General features: G+C 39.4%; 1 protein-coding gene across 1 annotated transcript in view; it reads left to right on the plus strand.

Moving 5' to 3' along the window:
• The first annotated feature begins 2,654 nt into the window (after positions 1-2,654).
• Positions 2,655-14,589, plus strand: part of VAPA (VAMP associated protein A) — a 63,199-nt gene continuing 51,264 nt past the window's right edge. Inside the window, exon 1 of the mRNA XM_044666871.1 lies at positions 2,655-2,994. Within this exon, the coding sequence (XP_044522806.1) occupies positions 2,916-2,994 (79 nt within the window). The 5' untranslated portion in view covers positions 2,655-2,915. The remainder of the gene's footprint in view (positions 2,995-14,589) is intronic.

Below are 14,589 nucleotides of genomic sequence, written 5' to 3' on the forward strand. Positions count from 1 at the left end.
GATTGGAATCCAGATTTTCCTGACTCCAGGCCTGGCACTCTATCCAGTGCATTACCTAGCTGTTTACCTTAAAAAAAAGGTGACCTCAGAAAAATAGGTGACACCCAAGTATTTACTTAAATCACATCTTCTTTTAGTACCCATTTCTTCCTCATGCTACTCCTGGTTATCCAGAGTTCTTATTCAGATTTGGCCTCACTAAACAGTGATGTGTGTGTATCCTCTAGATATTTTTTCCTTTACCTTTATCCCTGTCAAATCAGCTTTCAGTGTGTTGTCACTTGGTAAGGTCCTGATAAAATAATTTACACTGAGGTTTAACAGGGACTGCATGTTTCCCAGGAGCTCCAGACATTTCTCAGTGGGTTAGCACAAGGAATGAAGTTCTCATGGTGGATATCCAGGAATCAGCATCATACAAATAAAAGGCACTTTGGAAGGGGAGGCCCTAAATCTGATTGTGAAATCAGGGGCTTATACTTTGTACCTGCTGAACAAGCCTTAACAGCATATGATCCTATGCTTAATGTTACTGCAAATTAAACATAAATACAAGACAAATTTTTTGCCCTTTGGAATAATGCATTTTGACTAATAGCACTACACTAATGTGGACCCAGTTTATTTAATTAAAAAAATTTTTTTTTAAACCCTTATTTTCTGTCTTGGTGTCAATACTGTGTATTGGCTCCAAGGCAGAAGAGTAGTAAGGGTAGGCAATGGGGGTCAAATGACTTGCCCAGGGTCACCCAGCTTGGAAGTGTCTGAGGCCATATTTGAACCTAGGACCTCCCATCTCTAGGCCTGGCTCTCAATCCACTGAGCTGTCTCCTGGATCCAATTTATTTTGCTTGAAGATAATACCTTTGTTCTGTCGGTGCTAGTCAGTTGATCAATGCACCAGGCACTGTGCTAAATTCTGAGAATACAAAGAAAGGCAAAGATTTATCTCAAGCAATTTAGAATCTTAATTCTTAAGGAGGGAGAGAGATAACATGAAGGCAACTATGGGCAAATAAAGCATGCCCAAAATAAATCGAAGAATCTTAGAGGGAAGGTGCTACCTTTCATGGATGTGGGAGTTGCAGTTTTACCCATCTTTGTTGTTGTTTAGTCACCATAGCACAACAATACTGTCACTGGGTTTTTCTTGGCAAAGATACTAGAGTGGTTTGCTATTTCTTTCTCTGGTGGATTAAGGAAAACAGAGGTTAAGTGTTTTGCCCAGGATCACACAGCCAGTAAGTGTCTGAGGTGTGATTTGAACTCAGGTCTTCCTGAGGCTAGGCTAGGGCTCCAGTAACAGAACCATCTAATCATGCTTTACTTTTCTACCTTTGACAGGCCCATTTAGGCTTTGATTCTAAGTCTTCAATTGGTGGAGCCAAGCATTATTGTAGGGCCAGTTCCATCTATTAGGGTTTTTTGTTTATATGCAAACTGGGACAGGGCTTCAAGGATAGCAGATTACCCATATATGGCATTACCCCAGGGCAGTTTCAAAGTGCTTGATTTGTTTGCCCTTTGCTTATTTTTGTAAAATCATTTTTAAAAATTGCTTTTTGAGGTTCGTTGCCATCACACGCATAACGCCAGTCCATGCTTTGTCTGAGATCTCATGGCATTAATTGCACTTGGGAAAAGTTCACCCAATTTTGTTCAACAGAAAAGTTGGATGGGTGGTGCCCCAGGGGGCTATTTTCCCACCAGTGTTCTGACTAGCTCCTATCAAAACTCACTACCCCAGTTTTGGATCTTGATTTATATTTGGTCATGGCATCAAATGTGCTTTCCAATGCTAGTGCTAGTTTCTTATCTGTTTTTTGCCTCATTGGGCAGGATATTGACAATAAGACATGCTCCAACACACCACGTACTATAGCTCTTCTCAGAATACAAGGTGATGGATTTGAAATAAGGCCTTTACCCCCGAAAAGGGAAAATAAGCATCCACCCCCAAATCTAATTAAATATACCTTGTTCTTCTTGGGATATACTTGATCACTTTTGGAGGAGGTAGGTACTGGGACTCCAGGGCCAGCCAATGAGGTGTTTTGCAAAGGTTTACAAATCCCATGACAGGGTCAACACGCCCCGCCCGAAGTCAGTCCAAGGGACTTTGCTCTTCTTCCCGCCTATGGCCCGCTTGCCGGCTGGTCCTGCCGCTATTACACGTTCCAATGTGCATTGCGCTTCGGGACTCCAACTCCCAGAATGCTCCACCTCCAATGGCTCGGTCTCTACATTCAGCCCGCCTGGAACTCCCGTGCTGGGAGCAGTAGTTTCTGAAGGCTTCTGCACCAAGTCCTCCGTTCCTTTTCTCTCCTTCTTCCTCAGCTCCAAACCTATCCCTGATAGCGAGAGGAGGGCGAGTCCACCTACTTGTGAACGCAGAACCTCTTTTAATCTCACTGCACCTCGCTCCCTATCTCCCAGTCTACAACCCTGCCACCGACACTCTAAGAACGGTTTCCAGAAATCGGTCGAGTACGCGGGAGCGCGCAGGCGCCTGAAGGTTTAAGTCGCACTAAGGCTCCAAGGGCGGGGCGGACGAAGAGGGGGCCCAGGCCGCCTCGGTGGCGCGCACGTCGCACGCAGGGGCACGTCACGTGGGGCAGTGAGGATCGCAGTGCGCGTGGCCGTGGTAGCTGGTGTGGGGTTGAGTCAGTTGCTAGTAGGGGGGGAAGCGACTGGTCCTCCGACTTCCCGAACCGCAGCCAGCTGAAGCAGGAAGCGAGCGAGCGGTGAGCCCAGGCTGGTGTCTGTGCCCTTCTCGCAGCCCCGGCGCTTCGCCATCTCTCCATTCTCCCCCCACCCGCTTCGGCTCCTCCCACTCCCTCCCCTGGACAGCCCCCTCCCCCCCAGGCAAACCGCCGCCTCGGGCGCGCCCCCGCTCCCCCTGCGCTGTCTCTTCGATGGCGGCCGCTGGTGGGGCCATGGCCAAGCACGAGCAGATCCTGCTCCTCGACCCGCCCACAGACCTCAAATTTAAAGGTAGGTAGCTAGGTAGGCCTCGACGAGGAGAAGGGGGAGAGCTAGATGGTTAGCTCCTCGCTTCAGCCCCCCCTCCCTTTTTTTCGTGGGGGTGGAGGGTCTGGCGAGGAGGAGAGAGCGTCGCCCGCCCCGCTCTCACTGCTCCCCGTATGTGTATGCCTTCTGCCTTTCTCCCAGCTCTCGTCTTTTTCGGCGTCAGCCTTTCCTCTCCTTTCCCCTCCCCCTCTCGTTCACACTCACACTCAGTTTCACGCGCGCGCACACCCAGCTTATGGCGGAGGTGGGGTAGGGGGAGCGGCGGAGGAGGCAGAGGCTGCGGGAGGAAAAGGCGAGCCGAGCTTGGGGTGCCGAAACCAGGCGCCTTGGCCGCCATCTTGGGATCCCGCCGGGAGGCAGCTTGTTGGGCTTGGGTTCCTGGCGGTCCCTTCTTGTCTCTCTCCCTTCCTTTGCCACGGTCCGCCTCTGACATTTCTTCTCTGTCCCTGGGGATTCGCAGGACTTTTTCTGGGACGGGAGAGGGAGATGACCTCGGAGCGTGTGCGCCTTTGGGCTCCTACCGGGCCCGGAGGTGGCGCATGCTGCTTCGGGGACCGTAGCCTCAGGGCAGCTTTCGTGGACCCCCTGAGCACAGTCGCACCCCCTGGGGATCATTTGGCTTCACTGGAGCGAGGGGGAGCCCATGTTTCCCGGTGCCCTGTTTTGGGGTCCAGTGTTGCTCGAGTTTATAACTGCCAGTGAGACCGAAGTTCTCCACTGCCTTCCCGAATCTGAGGGAGAGATGTTGGTGATCGTGGTTATTGTGATAGGAGAGAGCCAGGCGCATCTCTCAGCGATTGGGGGAAGACTCTGGTGTTGAGGATTCTTGATCTCTTGTAAGTAGTACGCTGGGGGTAAAGATAGGCTTTTAAAATTTAGTCTTTACTCTTAGCACCTTATGTTTCAGATAGACCTAATCTCTCCCTCATCCCCCTAGTCTTTGCTCAGGTTCTAGCTTGCTGCCTATTTGTGTCATTTATTGCAATCCAGGATTTGCAGTTCTCATAGAACTCAGAAAATTTAAAGAAACGGCTTATTTTACAGCTTTTGTTTTCATATAGTTTTGTACCAATACTTTTGGTTAAAATATTCGTCCTTAAGTAGGGAGGCAGCATGTTGTAGCTAAAGGAATTGGAATCTGAAGAACTTAGTTATTAGGAGTACCCTCCCTTTTAAACACCTATGTGAACTTGGACAAATCACTTATATGTTGTTTTAGCCTTATTTTTCTCATTTGTAAAAGGAGGAGGAAAGGTGGGTGTCCTTGCACTAGTTTCCTTTCACCTCGTTATCTGCGATGCTAAAGTGGTACTACTGGCTAGGATTCTTCCTGGTTCTTTTGGTGACCTTAGGAGATTTGTGTCTTACTATTTGTGTCTCCATTTCCTGCATTGTGGCTTTGAGCAAATGACTTCAGTGAGCTTACCTCACAATCTTAATGAGGACCAAATGCAATAATATTGAGCAGGAATAATCAGATGATAAGTCAGTATGCTCAATTCCACTTGAATTTTCAAAATTCCAATTAACGTATTTTTTAAAATTAAAGCATTTCAAAGGGTAAAGTGAAACATTATAAAGCTATTTTGTTCGGGGAAGTGTCAGGCCTACAGGAAAACACTTGTATTTCTGCCAGCACTTGTCAGGAGAAAGTTAATATAGCAAAGTCGCTTTATATATCCAGAAAATTAGTTTTATGATGCTATGGTGTTAGGATACTATTAAGCAACTAGTATTAAGCTTTTAAAATACTGATCTATTTCCTGTATTTCTATAGAAAAGTTATGTAAGCAGTTGAGTAAGAGTTTTGTTTCAAGGCAAGCATTAGGAGATTTATCTTATTGTTTTGAGGAGCTATGGGGCATTCTGGAAGTTATGCTTATTGTATTCATTCCTATGATTAAAAAAAAGTTCTTAAACCCTGAAATTACATCAATAGCCACCTCCTGTTGAAATATTTTGTTGTAATCTACAGTGGTGAATGCTTTTGTGTGTGTTTGTGTTTTTTACTTAATACTATTGTTTTGGCAGCCTATGTTCCTGAAATGAATGTCTATTGGATATGTAAGATAAACATTTTCTTGTGCTACTATTAATCTTGGAAATTAGTACTAGTTGAGAGCTTTATCAGTAAAGTTGGAGGGATTCTTAGAAGAAAAGTTAAAGTTAAAATGTTGCTACCAAGATGAAAAGGGACCCTCACTTCCAAAGGTGAAAGGCCCTTGTTTATCATATTTTGTGTATTCAAAAATGGACATATGGTTTATAGAGGAAACAAAACTTGGTTTTAATGTAATCATATATGTTTTGAACATTTAGAAATTGTTTTTCAAACTTAGGAAAACAACTATTCCCTCACTCTCATGAAAGAATTAATCATTAAAGATGGAAATATTCAGGGTTTGACTTAACTAACCACTCAGGGAAAAAAGTGGATAGAGAAAGCCTGTTGTCTAGGTTTTGATCCACAACCCACAGACCTGTCTAATAGGTGGTGTATCTTGGTTTGACAGCTTACATGGATCTAAATAGAGGGTAGATTAGATTACCTTAGAAATATGTAGTTCTTTTGATAGTCCCAAGCTCCTTTTAACAAAGGCATATCTTTTAAAAAGTTTATTTACATGTAGAAGCAATTGTTCTCTAACATTTTAAGACCCACCTCCCCCATAAATAGACTGATAGATCAAACCAGTGCTTTAATGCAATACATATCTCCATATTGCTCATGTTGTGATAAAAGGCACATATACATACAATAAAAAATTCATGAAGGAAATAAAAGTAGAAGATGGCATGTTTTCATTTGCAGCTAGACAAACAATTTCTTCTAAAGGCACATCCTTTTAACTAAAGTATGAGGCAGGTAGGTGGCTCATTGGTTAGACTACTAGCTTGGCCTCCAGAAGACCAGAGTTCAAATATGGCCTCAGATACTTCTGAAGTGTACAAGTTACTTAACCTCTCTTTGCCTTAGTTTCCTCGTCTGTGAAATGGGGATAATAGCACCTACTCCCCTCTCCCAGTCTTGTTGTGAGGATTAAATGAGATAATAATCATAAAGCTCTTAACTACAGTACCTGACATACAGTAGTAGGCATGATAAAAATGTTAGTTATTTAGTATTCTGGTTATGCTATGTAACTACAGATTATACAATAAATACCACAGTGTCTGAAGAATTACATTTAGTGCTTGTCCAAAGGACATTTAAAGAGGCAGGCACGTGGTGGCATACTATAAATGAAGTGTAAAGGATTCTATCAGATACAGGATGCCATACATTGAGAGCAAGAGAAAATTGACAAATAAACCTGAGTGCTCTATTAGTATCTCTGTAATTTCAAGAGAAAGAAAAACTTCTTGAGTAAATCACTTTTTGGGTGGAATTATGTGAGCTATACCCATAAAGTATGGCGGTTATTAATGGGTTGAGATTTGTTTTTTTTTTGAAGCAAGTACCTACATTGAGCTTCAGATGTAGAAAGAGCTCTGGGACTCATGAGTCCTGAATTCAATTCTAGCTTTGAAATTAACTCTCTGAGTGGCCTTAGGCAATTAACCCTTTTCAACTTCAGTATCCTTTTCTGTAAACCAAAAGAGAAAGAGACCTTTCAGATCCCTTTCAACTCCAGATCTCCATCCTGTTATTCATTGTGAAAATATGGCCTAATAAATCCTTATAAATATCATACCTTGGAGGCATTGAATATTGATTTTAAAATCTACACCATATACTTACTCAAATATAGATGATCCATGAACTAATTGTAAAAATTTCAGGACTATTCAGAAGATTTTTTAATGAGCTTTGAAAGAAGTTGTAACATTTGACCCGAGCTGGATATATTCTGCTTGGCTATTCACTTAGAGGTGACTTGTCTTCAGATGGGTAAATACTTAACACATAAGCTGATCTTATGCAAATAACCAACATACTACAATATTAAATGTAATATGTGGAACAAACTGATGAAATAGATGAAAATCCTCAATGTTTTAATCAGTTTATCTTTTCTGCATTATTTTAAATAAAATGTATTTTTTTTTAACCCTTGCCTTCTACCTTAGAATCAATACTGTGTATTGGTTCCAAGGCAGCTGAGTGGTAAGGGCTAGGCAATGGGGTTTAAGTGACTTGCCCAGGGTCACCCAGCTAGAAAGTATTTGAGGTCAGATTTGAACCTAGAACCTTCTGTCTCATGGCCTGACTCTCAATCCACTGAGCTACCTAGCTGCCTCCAATGAAATGTATTTTTAAAATGATGCTATAGCTCAGGCTTGAACCAGTTGAGGGAAAGTGGGTTGTATTTTCATTAAGTTTTTTTTTTTTTTTTTAGTTTTCTCCAAAGTACATCCCAGGATGTACTTACTCAAGATGGATATGCTCAGCTCTCTCTTGAGTCTTCCAGATAATTCTTTGAAATTCCTTTGTAGACTCTTGATGTTTCTATGTGTATGTTAACCAGAGGTTGGAGACTAATCTGTGTAGGTCCCTTGACCTCTCTGGGTCTCAGTTCTTCATCTGTACATTGGACTAGATGAGACCTGATGCCCTGTCTAACTTTAGTGTGATGCTGTGAACCATTCTCTACCTGTTTCCTAACTTATTGTAAAATGGAGAGGATTGGATTAGATAAATAAAAAATCAAAAGTGCCTAAAGGTCTAAGGCTCTGTGAAAATTGTGCATGAAAAGGACTGGATTAAAAAAATTTTTTTTTAAATAGCATAATTCTGGAAAGTACACTTGGAAGAATTTGGTATGAGTATCAAAGTTTGGGATTCAAGTCAAGAGGCAGTTAAGAGATATAGTGGGATAATGTTCTGTAATTTCAGCTAAGAAGACTCAAGTTCAAGCTATGTGGTACTGGGCATGTTATTTAACCACTTCTGCCTCAGTTTCCCTATCTGTAAAATGGAGATGATAATACCTCTTCCAGAATTATTGTGAGGTTAAATGCAAAGGGCTTTACAAACTTTAAAAGCACTATATAAATGTCAGCTATGATGATAAGTATGTATTAAGTGCCTTCTATGTGTCAGGAATATGTTAAATGCTCAGGATGTCAAGAAACCCTTTGTTAAGAGAAGCTCACAGTTTAGTGGGGAAAACAACATATAAACATCATGTACAGATAAAATTGAGGTTATTAACTGAGGGAAGGCTCTAGCATTATAAGGTATTTGGGAATGTCTTCTTGTAGAAGGTGAGATTTTAGCTACTACTTAAAAGGAAGCCCAGAAAGCAAAGATGAGAAGGGAGAGTGTTTCAGGCATGGAGAACAGTTGATGAAAATGCCTGGAATTAGGAGATAGAAAGTCTTAAGTGAGGCACAGCAGGGAGGCCAGTGGCACTCATATGGTGACCAAACATGGTTTTGGTCAGTGGTAGCATCCTCTCATTTTATTTTGCAGAAGCTTATTAGCCCATGTGATTGTATTTTTATAAGTAGCACTTTCCCTCTCAACTATTTCCCCCATCACCACTTAAAAATGATTTTCTTTAAGCAGAACTTTGTTTTTATTTGAATAAAGATCTTAAATTACTAAAGCTGAGGTGGGGAGACAATCTCCACTCCTTTATTGCCAGCTATATTTCATTCTTCCTTTTTTTTCTTTGGGCTGGTTGGGCACAATTGTTTGCTCCCTTATGCACAAAATGTGAGCTGAAGTTATAGCACTTTAACCTTGTGTCCTTAGTCTGGATCAAAGATCCTCAATCCTGAAACTTGAGGGAAGTACTGAGTATAGTCACAAACTTTCATTTACTTGAAAATCATCCTCTCCTCTCCCCCGACCCTCTCTCCTCATACACACATTCAGCTACTTCAATTAAAAGAGGGAGGAATTATTGGGCAAGAGACCCTTAAAAATATGGAAACTAAATAATTTTGTTGCTGAATGACTTAGTACATGGGAATTTTTTTTTTTAAACGTGAAGGGGTATCTTTGGGTCAGGACCCAGATGCATACATAATTCACTCCTCTCTGTTAAAGCAAAAATATTGGGAAAATTGGGAAGTTATGGGAGCAAATATAGCTATTTCTTTTGAGGGACATTAAAAATTTTGGTGATAAGAGCAGTAATCTTATTTGCTAAAAGTAGCAGAATAATGAACGTGGATGCAAGTATTGAAGCCAAATCATTCTCCTCAACTAGATTTAAACACTCTGGGCAGAGATTTTGTTGTCTTTGGTTTCTACAAGACCTAGCATATCCTAGCTCTTGATGTTTGTTGAATTGAATATAAAGAATATATGGGGGTCTCTTGAGCATAAATTTTAAAGAGCAAAAAGATCCTCAAACATCTAATTAGGGAAAGTGAAGGTTACTATTTAAGTAAATCTTTTCATTTGAGAACCTTTGAATGTCTTTATGCCATGAATTTTTTCTATACTTAAAGGGTCTGAACTCTAATGGAAGCCATTGCTATCTTTGAACTGTGAAAGGGAGGTACCAAAGTTTTATGTGAGCCTCCCAAGTTTAAATACTGGATGCTAGAATTTAGAAGAGAACCTAAAGGGCCAAATTCCTAATCTTCTGTTCTATAAGATATGTTAATGTTATATATATGAATAACTTTACTAGAAATTTACATGATAGAAATACACTGGATCTATATAAAATTTTTGGATGAGAGGTAATTTGAACAAATTACCTTGAAGTGTTTGATGTGTTTAGGGAAAAAAACAAACCCCTTTTTACTTAAAAACTGACATATAGTATCGATTCTTAGTTAAAAACATGCTTCAATTCCACATTCACATATATAAATGACAATGATTATACATACAGACTCTGAAATCTAGATGAAAGTAATTTTTAGGGCTTCTATTATACCAATTCTAAAGGTACATTATATAAAATATTAAACATACAATGTTTTAACACGGTGCTTATAATAGCATTTTGCATTGCAATTTAGAAATTACTTGCTGTCAAATTTATTCTCCTTTTCTGATACAGAGCTGGGATACTGCTTTTTTTGTCTCTTATCATAGATTGCATTTCATTCTAGGAATGTTTTCTAAGATTATTGCCCTACCTTTTAGGTTGAGTAAGTGAGTGAATGTGTGTGTGTGTGTGTGTGTGTGTGTGTGTATCTCCATGTCTATGAGCCAGTGTATCCTTGTCCCATTGTGGATTACTGTTGAAGTTTTAGGCTTCACTACAGAGAAGAAAATGTTTTTTAATTCATCAAAATAGTGCCATGAAATTATAGAATTTTAGAGTTAAAGGGACTTTAAGATTCATTTCACCAGTTCTCAAAATTTTGAGTCTTGAGAGAATTACTTTTATACACTGAAAGATTATTGAGAATCCCAAAGAGCTTTTGGTTATATGGGTTATAGGAAACTGATAATTAAAAACTTTACAATTTAAAATAATAAACCTAATTACATGTCAACATCATATTTTAATGAAAAATAACTTTTTAAGAAACCCTTACCTTCTCTCTTAGGATCAATATTAAATATTGTTTCAAGGCAGAAGAGTAATAAGGAGTTAAATGACTTTCCCAGAGTCACAAAGCCCTAAGAAGTGTCTAAGGTGAGATTTGAACCCAGGATTTCCTATCTTCAGGGTTGGTGGTTTCTCTACTGAGCTACCTTGCTGCTCCTGAAAAATAACTTTTTCCAACTAAAAAGCATTTAGTTAGAAGAGTGGAATTGCTTTTATATATTTTAGTAATTGGCTCAATAGAAGAAAGTTGGATTATCATATCTACTTCTGCTTTTGATCTCTTGATGTGTTGTTTTGGTTGAAGTGTATGAAGAAAGTTTGGCCTCACAGATATATGTTAGAAAAGGAAGGGATATTTTAATAAGTCAAAAAAGCTGTAGTATCATTAGGAAAATAGTTTTGACTTTGAGGTCTCAAGGACCACCCCCAGAGATCCTAGGATCACATTTTGAGAACCACTGTTCTAACCCACCAATTTCATTTTACAAATAAGGAAACCATCATAAAGGTGAAATAAATGACTTGTGTATAGTCACTTGGTGAGTTAATAGAAGAGGTGAGAGTAGAGAGCCTTTTTTCCAATTTATTACCAAATGTTCTTCATATTACATGATGTTGATCCCTCAGCCAGTATCTTTTTTTTTTTTTAAGCACTAATGAAGAGAATCTTTTTAAAGCACGAATGAAAACACTATAAGATGTTATTAGTTGATTTTGGGCTGATGATGATGCTATTGGCATATTTTGTGCATATCAACTGTATAAACTTTAGTTGCTTAGTTTACAGTCTAGTTGGTAAAATGAGACACGATGCAACTGTTTTGAAATATGTTATAGTAACTATTAAAGGGATTTAAGATATTTTATGACCGCATAGTAGGCACTTAGTAGGCCAAGCAAGTTTACACATGTAATGCACCAGATGCTATTTTGCTGGTGTTGGAACAGTGGGACTGAATAAGGAAATCAAGTTGTTTTTAGATATAGAAACCAAAGTAGAATAGTACTTGGAGTCTTAGCTGTAATGCTATTCTTTTGTTAGTTTCAAAGCAAAGATATTTAATGAAGTAGCAAAGTAAAAAAAAATTCCCCCTTAAACTTGATAAATACACATAATCATCAATGTGTGAAACATAGATACATGTAGAGCTAATATAATGAGGGGCACACATGTGACTGGGGAAACACATGTGGAGCAACAACTTAATACCTTCGACATTTCAAGGTGGTCATATTTCTGGGGTATTGTCACACTGTTCCCTCTAAGCCTGCTTTGTGTAGTTTCTGCCAAGTAAGTTTACACATATAATGCACCAGATGCTATTTTGCTTGGAAGCATTGTTATTGAACAGTGCTCCTCTAGATGCATTTTCTCTCTCAGAATTTGCTCTGCTATAAACATTGTTTCTAGCAGGTGTGTAGTTTCTTCTGACTGTAGACAGGTGTGTGGTTTTTGGAGCTTCTCCCTGGTCCTAGTTTCTGGTTAACAGCAAGAGCCCTTGAAGATAGTGCTGTGTTTTAGGAGAAGAGTGGGCACTTCCATGCTCTTTTGGATCAATCTCTAATACTTTTGATATTTTAATAGCTTTTGGAAAGTGGCAACATTTAGCTAAGGATTAGCAAAAGTATTCCCTAAGGTAAAAAATCATCTTCCTTGTTTTCCCCTCACGGGAGTAGACTTTTAAATTGATTTTGAGGCTTAGCTAGGAGATTTTTTCCCATTCATAAAGCTCCAGACAGAGCTAGATGTAATGTTATTCTCAATGCTTTCTATACTACCAAATGGTAGTGGCAAAGTTTGGAATAGGTTCCATTGTGGTAACTATTAATACAAGATAGAAGAATTCTTTATAAGCAAAACCAACATTGATGAGATCATTTTAGTGGTATATATGACACTCCCTTTTCCCCCACTCTTATGTTAGATAGAACTTTATGCTTAATATCACTTTTGGTGAATAATGCTACATTGAAGTTTTGTGAAATATGATTTTTATAGACGTGCCAAATAAATTGATTCACATTATTTTAAAGATTATCAAAAATTGTGAGGATAAATGTTTGAATTGTATAATTTAAATTAGAATACTGTTTTCCAATGGTTTGGAAGATAATTTAGAAAATGTTTTGTAGTTACCTAAGAGGGAAAACAGTTTCTTGTGAGTTTTCTTATCTTTCCTGAACTTGCTAGCAGAAGGAGGGCCTATACAGTGAAGGGGACATCTCATTTCCATTTCTTTGATTTTTGTATTTGGTATCTCTGGAACTTTGTGCTGGCACATAAGTGCTTAAGCAGTCTTTGTCTTTCATTCATCCTTTTTTCCCCTCTTTGACTTTCCATCCCCTCTTCCAGGAAGTTCTCCATACTCATCATATCTGTACCAACTTAAAGTTGATTAGGTACAGATCTTCTCAGGGAAGTTGAAGATAGTGAAGAAAGAAGGGCTAACCTGTTTAGGTATTGAATTAATACAAAAGTATGAGAAAGAAGGGAAAATATAGGAAATAATAAATTTTGTGTATAACATGCATGTAATCATAAAATTTTCAGTTGGTACCCCACTTTATATTATTTAACTTGTATTAATAATCAAGTTACTGTGCATTTATATGCAAACTTGAACTTCCTCTGAACTCCTTAAACCTGTAGCTGTTGGTTCCCTGTTTGTGATACAAGCCATTCTCCGACCATTAAGTTCCTTTCAGTACTTTTCAGCCACAAAATTATCTACATTATCTCTCAAATTATTAACATGTAAACCACAAGTTCCCTTTTCTCTCTCAGAAATGGTCAACCAATGATTTTCCAGAGGATATTCGTCTGGCTCAGTGATTCCCAAAGTGGGCGCTACCGCCCCCGTTGGGTGCTGCAGTGATGGGGGGGGTGACTGTAATGGCCACAGGTGCATTTGGGGACGTTGAATAACTGTAATGGGGCGGTGATAGTATAAAAGTAAGTAAGCCAAGTAATATTTTTTTCTGGAAAGGGGGGGTAGGCCAAAAAAGTTTGGGAACCACTGGTCTATCATGTCATAAACTAATGTAACTTGTGTAACTGTTGCATAGTAGCCTTAGATCCTTTTTATTGGCACTTGCTAACTTGCTAATAAATTGAATGTGCATGGAACTTTATAGCCTCATTTTCTCTTTAGTGCAGATTTTATCAAAACAGTTGGCAATCATGGGAGGACTTGAGTAAGGGATCTTGACTGGCTGTGGAAGGCCTTTTGAGGAACTTTACTCAGTGCTCTGATGAGCTAAAGAACTAATGTGAGGGACTGCCCCAGAGGTTGGATTCCCCCTCAGGTTTCAGCTAATTTTTCCAATCTGAGGTGGGATCAAAGTTCACTCAGTTCTTTTACTGGATTCAGGAATTCTGTAGTAGCCTACCTTGGATCTTGAAGCGTCCCTTGAGATTCTTAGGAAAATAACATGAAATCTTTAAAGAAAGTACTGCCTTTTAGAGGGACCACAGGGAACTCCTTCCTGAGTATACTTTTATGGCATTATCTAATTCCCTTGAGAAGATATTCCTTTTGTGGGGATTCTCTTGGTAAAAGTCTCAGGGAATTTGCTTTTTAGAGCTTTGATAAGACACTTTCCTTTGGAACACCTCAGGAGAGTTATGGGGCCTAATAATAGAAGAATGCTATTTAACAGTGAGTACAGGAGAACAGAAGCATGATACTACTAAGTTGGTGAAATTTGAAATTGCTAAAATTCACTTGATAAATTGTTTTGGCCTAAAATTTCATTAAATTGAATAAAATATGATCTAAATCACAAGCTCTGCAAAAAAAAAATGGTTTCAATAAACTCCAAATTTGAACTAAAGAAAGAGCCTTTTAACTGAGAATTAAAGACACTTATGAAGAGTAGAGTTTTAAAACAACTCTCAGGGACCTGCTTTCACAGAATTGGACTTTGAGAGCTAAGGAGGATAAACTTGACTAAGGGTGTTTCTATTTCTCTGCTGTAAATTTCCAAGCTGTGGTTTAAGGCACTGACTTGGACCTAAGGCAGTGATGGTGAACCTTTTAGAGACAGAGTGCTGCCCGCCCTCCCCCCCCTCCACAGACTGAGTGCCATGCCT

The sequence above is a fragment of the Gracilinanus agilis genome, chromosome 1, assembly GCF_016433145.1.
Source record: "Gracilinanus agilis isolate LMUSP501 chromosome 1, AgileGrace, whole genome shotgun sequence".
NCBI lineage: Eukaryota > Metazoa > Chordata > Mammalia > Didelphimorphia > Didelphidae > Gracilinanus > Gracilinanus agilis.